This window comes from Acipenser ruthenus, chromosome 44 (assembly GCF_902713425.1).
Source record: "Acipenser ruthenus chromosome 44, fAciRut3.2 maternal haplotype, whole genome shotgun sequence".
Lineage (NCBI taxonomy): Eukaryota > Metazoa > Chordata > Actinopteri > Acipenseriformes > Acipenseridae > Acipenser > Acipenser ruthenus.
In genome coordinates, this window is record NC_081232.1 from 10,205,173 (window position 1) to 10,220,150 (window position 14,978).

The 14,978-nt window shown below is 42.0% G+C and overlaps 1 protein-coding gene across 1 annotated transcript in view; it reads right to left on the reverse strand.

Annotated features, from left to right (window-relative positions):
* Nucleotides 1-300: 300 nt before the first annotated feature.
* The window catches only part of LOC131709725 (progestin and adipoQ receptor family member 4-like), a gene marked incomplete at its 5' end in the record, with an annotated part of 14,724 nt that continues 46 nt past the window's right edge, over nucleotides 301-14,978 (reverse strand). The window contains 3 exon segments of the mRNA XM_059012457.1: nucleotides 301-9,942; nucleotides 11,204-11,422; nucleotides 14,859-14,978. The exon segment at nucleotides 14,859-14,978 is cut by the window's right edge and continues 46 nt beyond it. Coding sequence (XP_058868440.1) covers nucleotides 9,512-9,942; nucleotides 11,204-11,422; nucleotides 14,859-14,978 — 770 coding nt within the window. The 3' untranslated portion in view covers nucleotides 301-9,511.

Below are 14,978 nucleotides of genomic sequence, written 5' to 3' on the forward strand. Positions count from 1 at the left end.
TGGAGATTAGATCAAGGGGCATTCAGAACAGAAAATAGGAGGCACTTTTTTACACAGAGAATCGTGAGGGTCTGGAACCAACTCCCCAGTAATGTTGTTGAAGCCGACACCCTGGGATCCTTCAAGAAGCTGCTTGATGAGATTCTGGGATCAATAAGCTACTAACAACCAAACGAGCAAGATGGGCCGAATGGGGCCTCCTCTCGTTTGTAAACTTTCTTATGTTCTTATGTAATAATAATAAAGACCACAGAGAGACAAGTTTAATTTAAAAATATATAATTCCTATTTTTTTAATAATAATAATAACAATAATTTAGTTTATTACACAGTTCTTGACAGTTTTAAAAATCCAAAACAACCAAATGGAGGACAGTGAGACAGTCCCAAGAACCTACAGAGAGATGGACAGACAGACAGAGGGAAGGGTGGACACATGTCCCTGCTACCTTCACAGAGTTTTCCAGGATCTCATTTTCTAAGGGGAGGAGTGGACTGTTAAGCAGATGAAACAAACGAGCTCCTATTGGAAGTGACTCTGCAGCAGCAGCAGCAGCAGTTGTTGATGATGCAGAGTTCACCCCCCTAGTCTCTGCGAGTCGCTTTGGAGAAAAAAAGTCTGCTAAATAATAATAATAATAATAATAATAATAATAATAATATGCCTTCCTACTACGACGACTATAATTATTACTGCATATTCTTTCTGCTACAAAATAATATCAACAATCTAACTATAATAATAATAATAATAATAATAATAATAATAATAATAATAATATCAACAATCTAGCTATAATGATAATAATAATAATAATTATTATTATTATTATTATTATTATTATTATTAACAGTCCCAAAATGAATTCTGCAACCATAACACACTGACACACATACAACAGACACACACACACACACATTCAACACAGGTAGATGTGAACACATCCAATCTTATTTTTTTTTTGCCCTCTTCCTGCGTCTTGAAAACTATCGGACTGTCATCATAATTTGACCGTGACGGTTTTTTTGTTGCGTTTATTTATTTATTGAATTCTCTGTATCCCCATTAAGCTTTGCAGGATTTTGTCATTTCAAAACGTACAACCAACCAACCACACACATCACTGTGATCCTAACTCGCTGCATCCTAGTTCATATTGGATTCTAGTAGTGTTATTATTATACAGAGCATCCTAGTTCATATTGGATTCTAGTAGTGTTATTATTATACAGAGCATCCTAGTTCATGTTGTATTCTAGCAGTGTTATTATTATACACAGCATCCTAGTTCATATTGGATTCTAGTAGTGTTATTATTATACAGAGCATCCTAGTTCATATTGGATTCTAGTAGTGTTATTATTATACATAGCATCCTAGTTCATATTGGATTCTAGTAGTGTTATTATTATACATAGCATCCTAGTTCATATTGGATTCTAGCAGTGTTATTATTATACACAGCATCCTAGTTCATATTGGATTCTAGTAGTGTTATTATTATACAGAGCATCCTAGTTCATGTTGTATTCTAGCAGTGTTATTATTATACACAGCATCCTAGTTCATATTGGATTCTAGTAGTGTTATTATTATACATAGCATCCTAGTTCATATTGGATTCTAGCAGTGTTATTATTATACACAGCATCCTAGTTCATATTGGATTCTAGTAGTGTTATTATTATACACAGCATCCTAGTTCATATTGTATTCTAGTAGTGTTATTATTATACATAGCATCCTAGTTCATATTGTATTCTAGCAGTGTTATTATTATACAGAGCATCCTAGTTCATATTGGATTCTAGTAGTGTTATTATTATACATAGCATCCTAGTTCATATTGGATTCTAGTAGTGTTATTATTATACACAGCATCCTAGTTCATATTGGATTCTAGTAGTGTTATTATTATACATAGCATCCTAGTTCATATTGTATTCTAGTAGTGTTATTATTATACATAGCATCCTAGTTCATATTGGATTCTAGTAGTGTTATTATTATACATAGCATCCTAGTTCATATTGTATTCTAGTAGTGTTATTATTATACATAGCATCCTAGTTCATATTGGATTCTAGTAGTGTTATTATTATACATAGCATCCTAGTTCATATTGTATTCTAGTAGTGTTATTATTATACACAGCATCCTAGTTCATATTGGATTCTAGTAGTGTTATTATTATACATAGCATCCTAGTTCATATTGTATTCTAGTAGTGTTATTATTATACATAGCATCCTAGTTCATATTGGATTCTAGTAGTGTTATTATTATACACAGCATCCTAGTTCATATTGTATTCTAGTAGTGTTATTATTATACAGAGCATCCTAGTTCATATTGGATTCTAGTAGTGTTATTATTATACAGAGCATCCTAGTTCATATTGGATTCTAGTAGTGTTATTATTATACAGAGCATCCTAGTTCATATTGTATTCTAGTAGTGTTATTATTATACACAGCATCCTAGTTCATATTGGATTCTAGTAGTGTTATTATTATACATAGCATCCTAGTTCATATTGTATTCTAGTAGTGTTATTATTATACACAGCATCCTAGTTCATATTGGATTCTAGTAGTGTTATTATTTGCACTGACTGTAAACTACACTGTGTTTCAATATGAAGCTTGCATTGTAACCCTGCGCTGCCCTGTGACCCCTGTGCGAGTCGCCTGGGATAAATAAATACAAAATAATAAATTCCTGTTTTTTCAATTCCCAATTTAAAAAAAAAAAAGGAAAAAGTGAACCGAAATAAAAAGCATACAGAAAGACGTCAGATTCCTACATGCAGATGTACATTCTATGACAACAGAAAATAAATACAACACTGCTGTATTATTGAGATTCGCACACCCCTGTTGGATCATCGCCTACAGATACAACACAGAGATAGCATGTAGATATCTATATCTCACTCCCCTATACCCTTAAAGGATTCATACAGCAGTCCTTGATTCTAAAACTGGAGGTACGGCTATGTAAACTCAGATAGCAATATCGAAGCCTAGAAAATGCCACCTCCTTTTTCTATTATTATTATTATTATTTGTTTATTTAGCAGACACCTTTATCCACGGCGACTTACAGAGACTAGGGTGTGTGAACTATGCATCAGCTGCAGAGTCACTTACAACTACGTCTCACCCGAAAGACGGAGCACAAGGAGGTGAAGTGACTTGCTCAGGGTCACGCACACACACAGGGAGTCAGTGGCTGAGCCGGGATTTGAACCTCCTGGTATCAAGACCCCTTTTCTTTTAACCGCTGAGCCACCCAGCCTCCTTTTCTACAGTTAAGGTAAAATAACAATACATTAACACCTCTGTGACATTCTTATCTCCTAGAGGGAGTCGGTCCCCTGTAGATTTAAAGCAGTACAGACATTAACAGTTGAATCCAGATTCTATAGGTTTCAGTGCCAGAAAGCCCATTTCTGTGTCACATATGATTGAACGCTATATTATAATTTTTTTTTTAAATAAATCCAGTCTCAAAAGCTATAATTTTTTCATATGCAGTGTGTGTTGCTGTACAGAAAAACAAAATCATGTTTCTTTTTCTTAAAAAGCGTTTTGTACAAGAATCAGCACTCTTTCCCAGTGTTTTATTATTAAATAAAAGGTCCCCTATATATATATATATATATATATATATATACAGTGGTGTGCAGATTGAGGACGCCTCAAGATGTCTCACTGATATCCTTTATCGACCTGCCTGCATGAAAACACCTCTGGGTGTGAGAATTTCAGTTTCCGCTCAGTAATCTGCGATACAGAAACAACAGGCGCTCGTGTGTGAAAATGCTAGACCGCTTTGTGCTTTTAATTCTCTCAAACAGCTTCTGAAAAAGTCTCCTGCATTTTACCATTTGCGGCTTCCTTTTCTCATTACTGTTTCTAACAAAGTGCATGTGTGGCCTTTTCTCAAGTCAAGGTTTTCAGTTCCAGTGGTTTGATTTCACATGCACAACAAATCAAAACTACAGAAGCAATGGGGTGTTCTAATACATGCTGTATAAATACTACTAATACTACTAATAATAATTAATAAATAATAATAATAATGCCAGTGCAGGTTTTTTTTTTCTGGTACAACAGCGACACAGACCCCTAATTAAAAGAGACTGGACTTAAATTAAAACAGGAAGTAGTTCAGTTAGCAGCAAAACCCCATTTCTCTTCCATAAAGCCCCCAGAGCAGTGATAGTGTATATAATACTCTCACAGCTCCCCTATAGAAACTATACAGCACAGATATTACAGTGATATGACTTATCATTCTCACACACACAGGGATGGGAATCAGACTCCTATTGCACAGCAGTGTCGCCCATTCCAGGTTTTACTACCAGCTTGATCAGCCCCCAGTGTGTCTAGCTAACAAGCTCAGGTGTGTCTGATTATTAAACTCCTAGTGAAACCAGGACTGGATCGCACTGCTGTGCAAAGGGAGTCTGATTCCCATCCTTACAGTGTCACACACACTTTGAACCAATATATTATCGTTTTAATTTCTGCACCAGTTAAAAAGTCTTGGACATTAATAAAAACATTAGCCAGAGCCTTCACAAAGGAAACGAGCAAGAATAACAAGTAAAAAATAAAAATAAAAAATGATAACAACAATAATAATCATAATAAATAATTCTAAAACGACTGGAAGATTTCGTTGTTGTCTTGTGCACCCATTACTGTACTGTGTGCATATATATTATATATGAGATATTATATATATTATATACAGGAGAGATATTAATACAAAAATTTTAAAAAAAATTCTAAAAAAAAGTTAAAGTTCTGAAAGTTTGGTTCCATTTTGCATTTCCTCCAGGTTTCCTTTTTATTTACAGAATTTTGGTCTTTTTGTGGGTTCTAGGTTCAACCTAGAAGCACAGAGTTCTAGAACACAACGTTCCGGATACTTGAGCTGGTTGTTGGAGGAAAAAAAAAAAACACACATTCTTCTAGAATATTGAGTTCTAAACAGGATAGATATATTTGGAGGGGAGAGGAGGGGGAGGAGAGAGGTGATCTCAAGATTTTTTGTTCCTACAGTGTGATGTTTTATTTCTATGGAGTATTGCCCGATGTGTAAATTACGAGAAATCGTTTTGGAGAACAATAGCAACGGCAAACGTTTCCACTAGAAGTCTTTCTCAGCGTCTTCAGTGTAAATTCAACGGCAAACGTTTCCACTAGAAGTCTTTCTCAGAGTCTTCAGTGTAAATTCAATGGCAAACGTTTCCACTAGAAGTCTTTCTCAGCGTCTTCAGTGTAAATTCAACGGCAAACGTTTCCACTAGAAGTCTCTCAGCGTCTTCAGTGTAAATTCAATGGCAAACGTTTCCACTAGAAATCTCTCTCAGAGTCTTCAGTGTAAATTCAATGGCTAATGTTTCCACTAGAAGTCTCTCTCAGCGTCTTCAGTGTAAATTCAATGACAAACGTTTCCACTAGAAGTCTTTCTCAGCGTCTTCAGTGTAAATTCAACGGCAAACGTTTCCACTAGAAGTCTTTCTCAGCGTCTTCAGTGTAAATTCAACGGCAAACGTTTCCACTAGAAGTCTCTCAGCGTCTTCAGTGTAAATTCAATGGCAAACGTTTCCACGAGAAGACACTGAGAAAGACTTCTAGCGGAAACGTTTGCCACTGAAATCCTGAAGTTTCTTTTAGCATTTTAAATTCGGCGCTAGTGAGTGATTAATAGCAGCATACGGCCCTTGGTGTTAATGGATTCTAGCCATTGTTAAAACCGATACTGTTTTTTGCATCCAGAGTTGGTATTAAAATGACAGACAGACAGATATTTAGACAGACCCTCTTAAAAACACCTTCCCTGTTTTGGGAAATGATGTGAATAACAACAACAGGTAATCCTGCACCTGATTCTAAAAAAAAAAAAAAAAAACCATCTCTTTTTGTAATTTTTTTTTTTCTTACAATATTACTGTATTTTATTCTAACTGTATACAGAAACATTCTAGAATGTATTTTTTTATTATTTTATTTAGTAGCTTCAAATATCTTTTTTTAATTTTACGTTATTATTATTATTATTATTATTATTATTATTATTATTATTATTTTACATTTCCTCTCCTTTTCGAAGGCAGGTGAAGGTGAACGACTCAAGCAAAACACCAGCACACAGGAAAGGAGGGGAAAATGTAAGAGAAAAAATACATTCAAAATGATATTTGAATCTACTTCCAGTTTAAGAATCTTGTTTACCACAATGTGTGTAGTTCATAGTGCCTGAGTATTTGTAAAAGGTTGCTTTTTAAAACAAATCGATTTATTTTTCTAAAAAAGTCAAACTGAATCAACTACAAATGCCATTTTCATTTTAAAATTCCTGTAATGCAGGTATTAAAATTAGGGCTGTACTGATTCCCTGTGTATCGATGCATCGTAATAGAGGTCTGTATTGTTTGTGCTACAAGACCACAGCATAAAGAACTACAGCTCCCAGCATTCCTCACCATTGCCGCAGGTGAAAAGGCATGCTGGGAACTGTAGTTCCAGCTAGTGCTGTACCGATTATAACAGACGGTCTGTATCGTTTGTGAAACAAGACCACAGCATAAAGAACTACAACTCCCAGCATTCCTCACCATTACCACAGGAGAAAAGGCATGCTGGGAACTGTAGTTCCAGCTAGTGCTGTACCGATTATAACAGAAGGTCTGTATCGTTTGTGCTACAAGACCACAGCATAAAGAACTACAGCTCCCAGCATTCCTCACCATTACCACAGGAGAAAAGGCATGCTGGGAACTGTAGTTCCAGCTAGTGCTGTACCGATTATAACAGAAGGTCTGTATCGTTTGTGCTACAAGACCACAGCATAAAGAACTACAGCTCCCAGCATTCCTCACCATTACCACAGGAGAAAAGGCATGCTGGGAACTGTAGTTCCAGCTACTGCTGTACCGATTATAACAGAGGTCTGTATCCTTTGTATTGTGCTACAAGACCCCTGCACAGCTCACTGCAGTTCACAGAGCGGTTTGTGAATCAAGTATGAAGTTTGTTTTATAGCTGCTATCTCCCGGTCTCCTTGCATTTTAGTCTTTTTACAGAACGGTCCGTCATTAAAACGGCCATTTGATCCCGTCACGCCTCGTACGCAACGATCCCAACAGGACATGCAGTATCATGACATATATGACATCGTGTTGTGACCTGCATGTCGCGACAGGGAGCGTGACATTAGCGTGTCGTCACAATCCAAACCGCTCTGCCCGTTATCCGATCCACGGTAATATAAATGATTCAAATGGGATTTGCATTTGGTTGTTACTGTTAAGTTTTGTTTTTTTTTTACTCAAAGAAAAGCCCTTAAAATATCGTACTATATTGCACATCTAAAAAAACAAAAAATGTTTTAAAAAAATAATTTAAAAAAAAACAACGTGTTGTCCTTGCTAGCTTTTAAATATAATAAACACACAACAGCTCCTCCAGGAATTACATTACCAGCTGTGTGCAATTCCATCGAGGTGTGCCGGTCGCTTATAAACCACGAGAGCACTAGCTTGTGGATTTACAGTCTTATAAAAGTTTAACATGATAATTTTACACAAGAGTGAGTTTACCCTGTTTTTTAATATGCTTTACCAGACCTCTCTGTGCTTCACAATGCTTCCCTATGCTTTACCAGACCTCTCTGTGCTTTACAATGCTTCCCTATGCTTTACCAGACCTCTCTGTGCTTTGCAATGCTTCCCTATGCTTTACCACACCTCTCTGTGCTTTACAATGCTTCCCTATGCTTTACCAGACCTCTCTGTGCTTTACAATGCTTCCCTATGCTTTACCAGACCTCTCTGTGCTTTACAATGCTTCCCTATGCTTTACCAGACCTCTCTGTGCTTTACAATGCTTCCCTATGCTTTACCAGACCTCTCTGTGCTTTACAATGCTTCCCTATGCTTTACCAGACCTCTCTGTGCTTTACAGTGCTTCCCTATGCTTTACCAGACCTCTCTGTGCTTTACAATGCTTCCCTATGCTTTACCAGACCTCTCTGTGCTTTACAATGCTTCCCTATGCTTTACCAGACCTCTCTGTGCTTTACAATGCTTCCCTATGCTTTACCAGACCTCTCTGTGCTTTACAATGCTTCCCTATGCTTTACCAGACCTCTCTGTGCTTTACAATGCTTCCCTATGCTTTACCAGACCTCTCTGTGCTTTACAATGCTTCCCTATGCTTTACCAGACCTCTCTGTGCTTTACAATGCTTCCCTATGCTTTACCAGACCTCTCTGTGCTTTACAATGCTTCCCTATGCTTTACCAGACCTTTCTGTGCTTTACAACTCTGGAGATTCGGGTGCCTTTTCACTGACGTACCATTTAAACTATATATATATATATATATATATATATATATATATATTATAACTTAAAAGCTAGAAAGGCTAACAATTGCCTCTTTAAAAAACAATTGGTGTCTTCTGTTTTACTTTGTTAATATATATAAAAACTAAAAAAAACAAAACTAACCTCTCACCTCCCCCCTTAAAATCAGACACAAAACTCTTTTTCAACTACTAATATATATATTATATTATATTAGTAAGATGAGAGTTTTGTGTCTGATTTTATATATATATTTGTATCTCTCATAGGGACTATGGTATGCTTCACAGTAATAATATTGTAGTTCTTATATATTCTGTTTATTGTTACTCAACAGTTTTGTGGTTTAGCTGCAGAGGTTTGGCTTCTCTGTTTGAGAATTAAATGCGTTTCAGAGAGTCGTTACTATCGCACTGCGACTCAATAACTGGAGAGAGTGTGTGTGTGTGTGTCTCAGTGAGTATCGCTGTGCGTCTGTGTGTCAGTGAGTGTATCGCTGTGTGTGTGTGTGTGTGTGTGTGTGTCTCAGTGAGTATCGCTGTGCGTCTGTGTGTCAGTGAGTGTATCGCTGTGTGTGTGTGTGTGTGTGTGTCTCAGTGAGTATCGCTGTGTGTGTGTGTGTGTGTGTGTCTCAGTGAGTATCGCTGTGTGTGTGTGTGTGTGTGTGTCTCAGTGAGTATCGCTGTGCGTCTGTGTGTCAGTGAGTGTATCGCTGTGTGTGTGTGTGTGTGTGTGTGTGTGTCTCAGTGAGTATCGCTGTGTGTGTGTGTGTGTGTGTGTCTCAGTGAGTATCGCTGTGTGTGTGTGTGTGTGTGTGTCTCAGTGAGTATCGCTGTGCGTCTGTGTGTCAGTGAGTGTATCGCTGTGTGTGTGTGTGTGTGTGTCAGTGTGTGTATCGCTGTGTGTGTCTCAGTGAATCACAAAAAATGCCCTGAAATACTGTTTGGGTTGTGGTTGTTATATTGCTGGAGATTGGCGGGACAGGACTGAGGAGGGGTAGAGAGACAGGGAAGGAGGGAGGGAGGGAGGTGGGAGAGACAGGGAGGGAGGGAGGTAAGGGGGTTAAGGTCAGTACGCTAGGGAAAGTGAAAGTGAGAGGCGGTGGGGGGGTCTCTCTCTCTGTCAGGGGGGGCAGTGGTAGCTACTAATCCACAGCAAATCATCCAGGACCCCCCAGTGCAGGTACAGTATAGACCCCACCACCAGCACGTGCATGATCTGGTGGCTGTTGCACCAGTAGTCGAAGCAACCGGGCCGCCAGCGCTCGGGGACCCTCGTGATGTTGATGAGGCCCCCCAGGAGGGCCAGGAGGTCCATGGTGAGGAAGTGGCGCAGGGCGGTGGGGCTCCCGGCCCCCAGGCCCGCCCAGCGAGCGTAGAAGAGCAGGAACCGGAAGAGGGCCTGCCAGGCGAAGGACTGCAGCCGTCGCAAGCGGCTGGTCGCAGACACGGCGCAGTAGATGGCGTAGGAGGAGAGCAGGGTGTAGGAGAGCAGAGCCACGGTGCGGGTGGAGGGGTAGCACAGGAGAGTGGTGTACACGATGGGGAGGGCTCCTGAGAGAGAGAGGGGGAGAGAGAGAAAGAGAGAGGGGGAGAGGGGGAGGGAGAGAGAGAGGGGGAGGGAGAGGGGAGAGAGAGAGGGAGGGAGGGGGAGAGAGGGGTTAGAGAGAGAGACGGGGAGAGAGGGAGAGGGGGTCAGAGAGAGAGGGGGTTAGAGAGAGAGGGGGTTAGAGAGAGAGAGAGGGGGAGAGGGGGTTAGAGAAAGAGAGAGGGGAAGAGGAGAGGAGGGGGAGAGGGGGGGTTAGAGAGAGAGAGGGAGGGAGGGGGAGAGAGGGGTTAGAGAGAGAGACGGGGAGAGAGGGAGAGGGGGTCAGAGAGAGAGGGGTTAGAGAGAGAGAGAGGGGGAGAGGGGGTTAGAGAAAGAGAGAGGGGAAGAGGAGAGGAGGGGGAGAGGGGGGGTTAGAGAGAGAGAGGGGGGGAGAGGGGGAGGGAGAGAGAGAGGGGGAGGGAGAGGGGAGAGAGAGAGGGAGGGAGGGGGAGAGAGGGGTTAGAGAGAGAGACGGGGAGAGAGGGAGAGGGGGTCAGAGAGAGAGGGGGTTAGAGAGAGAGGGGGTTAGAGAGAGAGAGAGGGGGAGAGGGGGTTAGAGAAAGAGAGAGGGGAAGAGGAGAGGAGGGGGAGAGGGGGGGTTAGAGAGAGAGAGAGGGGGAGAGGGGGAGGGAGAGAGAGAGGGGGAGGGAGAGGGGAGAGAGAGAGGGAGGGAGGGGGAGAGAGGGGTTAGAGAGAGAGACGGGGAGAGAGGGAGAGGGGGTCAGAGAGAGAGGGGGTTAGAGAGAGAGGGGGTTAGAGAGAGAGAGAGGGGGGAGAGGGGGTTAGAGAAAGAGAGAGGGGAAGAGGAGAGGAGGGGGAGAGGGGGGGTTAGAGAGAGAGAGGGGGAGAGGGGGGGTTAGAGGGGGAGAGAGAGAGAGGGAGAGAGAGAGGGGGTTAGAGAGAGAGGGAGAGAGAGAGGCAGAGAGGGAGGGAGAGAGAGAGAGAGAGTCATACATTGTAACTGCTTTAATTGCTAAAACTTGTTTATTCTTGTCATGCCAACAAAGCTTATGGAATTGAAATTGAATTGAGAGAAAGGGGTTAGAGAAAGAGAGAGAGGGAGAGAGAGAGGGGATTAGGAAGAGAGAGACAGAGGGAGGAGAGATAGAGACAGAGAGAGAGAGAGAGAAAGGGGGGGTTAGAGAGAGAGTGTGTCAGTGCGAGGTCTCAGAGTCAGTGTTTCAGTGTCCGTGAGGGGGTGAGTGTGTCTCGGTGAGCTCCACTCACCCAGCGTGTTGACCATGCAGATCCCGCACATGTCCAGGGTGAGCAGGGTGCGGTAGACGGGCGCACCCCCCTCGTGGTTCATGAACAGGTGGTAGAGCACCGAGCCCAGCTGAGGGGACAGGCAGGCCAGGAAGTGGACAATCCCCAGCCAGGTGGCACTGATCTGAGCCCACGGGATACTGAGAGGCAGCAGGAACAGGAAGCACAGCAGAGGGATACCTGCGGGAGGAGAGACAGGGGGTGAGAGACAGACTACACTTCCCAGAATCCTCCACTCTGTAGTTCTCAGACTGCTAGTGCTACAATGGAGCTGTCTGTCTGTGTGTGTAGACTACATTTCCCACAATTCTCCAGTCTGTAGTTCTCACAGACTGCCAGTCCAGTATAATATATAAAACTATGGCTATTGAAACTCAGGGGGGGCTGTCTGAATCATTGCTGGAGCCACAGTCCAGTATAATATATAAAACTACGGGTATTGAAACTCAGGGGGGCTGTCTGAATCATTGCAGGAGCCACAGTCCAGTATAATATATAAAACTATGGCTATTGAAACTCAGGGGGGGCTGTCTGAACCATTGCTGGAGCCACAGTCCAGTATAATATATAAAACTATGGCTATTGAAACTCAGGGGGGCTGTCTGAATCATTGTGGACTGCAGGATTGATGAGGGTGTTACTCTTTGTCTATCCTGGGGGGTGGGGGTGGGAGGGGGGGAGGAGTTATGGAAACTGCCAGCTGTCCTAAATCCCACCAAATCCGTTTAGGAATATCGGAAGCTCCATAGAGGGCAAGCTATAAGTGACAAGGTGATCCAGTTAGGGCTAATTGGATGGGCAAGTGGAGCTGGGGTGACATTATCCGTACCATTTATAGTCCGAACATAAAAACTGACGTGATTTTTGCATCAATCTTCACCAATCCCCTTTACTGTTTTTACTGTGTTCTGTTTCTTTCGTTCGTTCATCAGCGTTACTGAAACTAAACTGAGTCAAGCAGACCAGCGTTTGGGCTCTAGTGCCTTCATCAGCGTTACTGAAACTAAACTGAGTCAAGCAGACCAGCGTTTGGGCTCTAGTGCCTTCATCAGCGTTATTGAAACTAAACTGAGTCAAGCAGACCAGCGTTTGGGCTCTAGTGCCTTCATCAGCGTTATTGAAACTAAACTGAGTCAAGCAGACCAGCGTTTGGGCTCTAGTGCCTTCATCAGTGTTATTGAAACTAAACTGAGTCCAGCAGACCAGCGTCTGGGCTCTAGTGCCTTCATCAGCGTTACTGAAACTAAACTGAGTCAAGCAGACCAGCGTTTGGGCTCTAGTGCCTTCATCAGTGTTATTGAAACTAAACTGAGTCAAGCAGACCAGCGTTTGGGCTCTAGTGCCTTCATCAGCGTTATTGAAACTAAACTGAGTCAAGCAGACCAGCGTTTGGGCTCTAGTGCCTTCATCAGCGTTACTGAAACTAAACTGAGTCAAGCAGACCAGCGTTTGGGCTCTAGTGCCTTCATCAGTGTTATTGAAACTAAACTGAGTCAAGCAGACCAGCGTTTGGGCTCTAGTGCCTTCATCAGCGTTATTGAAACTAAACTGAGTCAAGCAGACCAGCGTTTGGGCTCTAGTGCCTTCATCAGTGTTATTGAAACTAAACTGAGTCAAGCAGACCAGCGTTTGGGCTCTAGTGCCTTCATCAGTGTAATGTGTGTGTGTGAGAGATATTGCAAGTCTCTGTTTCTTCTCCTGTTTGTTTGTTAAGTAGATAGACACAATACTATTGCATCTTTCTTGTAAATAATAGTGTTCACGATGCCTCGATTATCATTGCTGATTACCTGATTTCACTAGCAGACTGATCATGCAGTAGTTATTATTATTATTATTATTATTATTATTATTATTATTATTATTATTATTATTAAGCAGACACCTTTATCCAAGGCGACCTACAGAGACTAGGGTGTGTGAGCTATACATCAGCTGCAGAGTCACTTACAACTACGTCTCACCCGAGAGACGGAGCACAAGGAGGTGAAGTGACTTGCTCAGGGTCACGCACAAGCGCGCACACACACACACACACACACACACACACGGTGCTGTACCCAGGGCAATGCTGGCAGGACCGCACTGTATAACACTGATATAAAACCCTGCACAGAACTACAGCAGCTACCCGGCACAGTGTCTGCTGTACACGAAGTTCAGGGAATTGACAGCAGCTCGATCCCCAGCCACTCCCACATCGCAGGATCAGTGCATTTACATTGCGGCCGGGTCTATGTAAATTACAGCCTGCGCATTTCCTATTTCCCTTTTACTTTTGCATATTAAAGATAATTTAAATTTAAAAACCACAATGCGCGACAAGGTCACAAACTCCCTGTCCTTCCAGCTTTCTCTCTTTCTTTCTCTATTTCTTTCCCTTTCTTTCTTTCTCTTTCTTTCTCTCCTCCTTTCTTTCTTTCTCCAGTTCTTTCTTTCTTGAACAGGATTGTGGGGCTCTGTCTGTCTGTCTGTCTGTCTGTCTGTCTGTCTGCAGCTTTAATGAAACTAAACTCTTTTCAGAATGTAGTAAACTAACACAGACCCCAAGAAGAAGGGATTATATTGTAGCGTCAAACTGAACAGGATTGTGGGGCTCTGTCTGTCTGTCTGTCTGTCTGCAGCTTTAATGAAACTAAACTCTTTTCAGAATGTAGTAAACTAACACAGACACCGAGAAGAAGGGATTATATTGTAGCGTCAAACTGAACAGGATTGTGGGGCTCTGTCTGTCTGTCTGTCTGTCTGCAGCTTTAATGAAACTAAACTCTTTTCAGAATGTAGTAAACTAACACAGACACCGAGAAGAAGGGATTATATTGTAGCGTCAAACTGAACAGGATTGTGGGGCTCTGTCTGTCTGTCTGTCTGTCTGCCTGCAGCTTTAATGAAACTAAACTCTTTTCAGAATGTAGTAAACTAACACAGACACCGAGAAGAAGGGATTATATTGTAGCGTCAAACTGAACAGGATTGTGGGGCTCTGTCTGTCTGTCTGTCTGTCTGTCTGTCTGCAGCTTTAATGAAACTAAACTCTTTTCAGAATGTAGTAAACTAACACAGACACCGAGAAGAAGGGATTATATTGTAGCGTCAAACTGAACAGGATTGTGGGGCTCTGTCTGTCTGTCTGTCTGTCTGTCTGTCTGCAGCTTTAATGAAACTAAACTCTTTTCAGAATGTAGTAAACTAACACAGACACCAAGAAGAAGGGATTATATTGTAGCGTCAAACTGAACAGGATTGTGGGGCTCTGTCTGTCTGTCTGTCTGTCTGTCTGTCAGTCTGTCTGTCTGCCTGCAGCTTTAATATCCATTCTCTTGGCTCTTATTAGCTTTATTAACATGATCACAGTAGTGCTAAGCAGGGCTGTTAAGTTTGCATTGGCAGAGGGCTGGGAATCAGACTCCTATTGCGCAGCAGTGTGATCCATTCCAGGTTTTGCTACCAGCTTGATCAGCCCCCAGTGTGTCTAGCTAACAAGCTCAGGTGTGTCTGATTATTAAACTCCTAGTGAAACCAGGACTGGATCGCACTGCTGTGCAGCGGGAGTCTGATTAGGGTACCAAACCAAGCAGCATACGGTATTTTAAGGTGTTTTTTTGTGTGTGCTTACCGTGTGTGTAGATGTTCCCCAGCTCGTTGTGAAGGTAGAAGAGGCTTTTGACGCACTCGTTGACCGAAGACACCGGCCGGTAACCGGTGAGGACGTACCTGTTGAACTGGAGGTGACGAG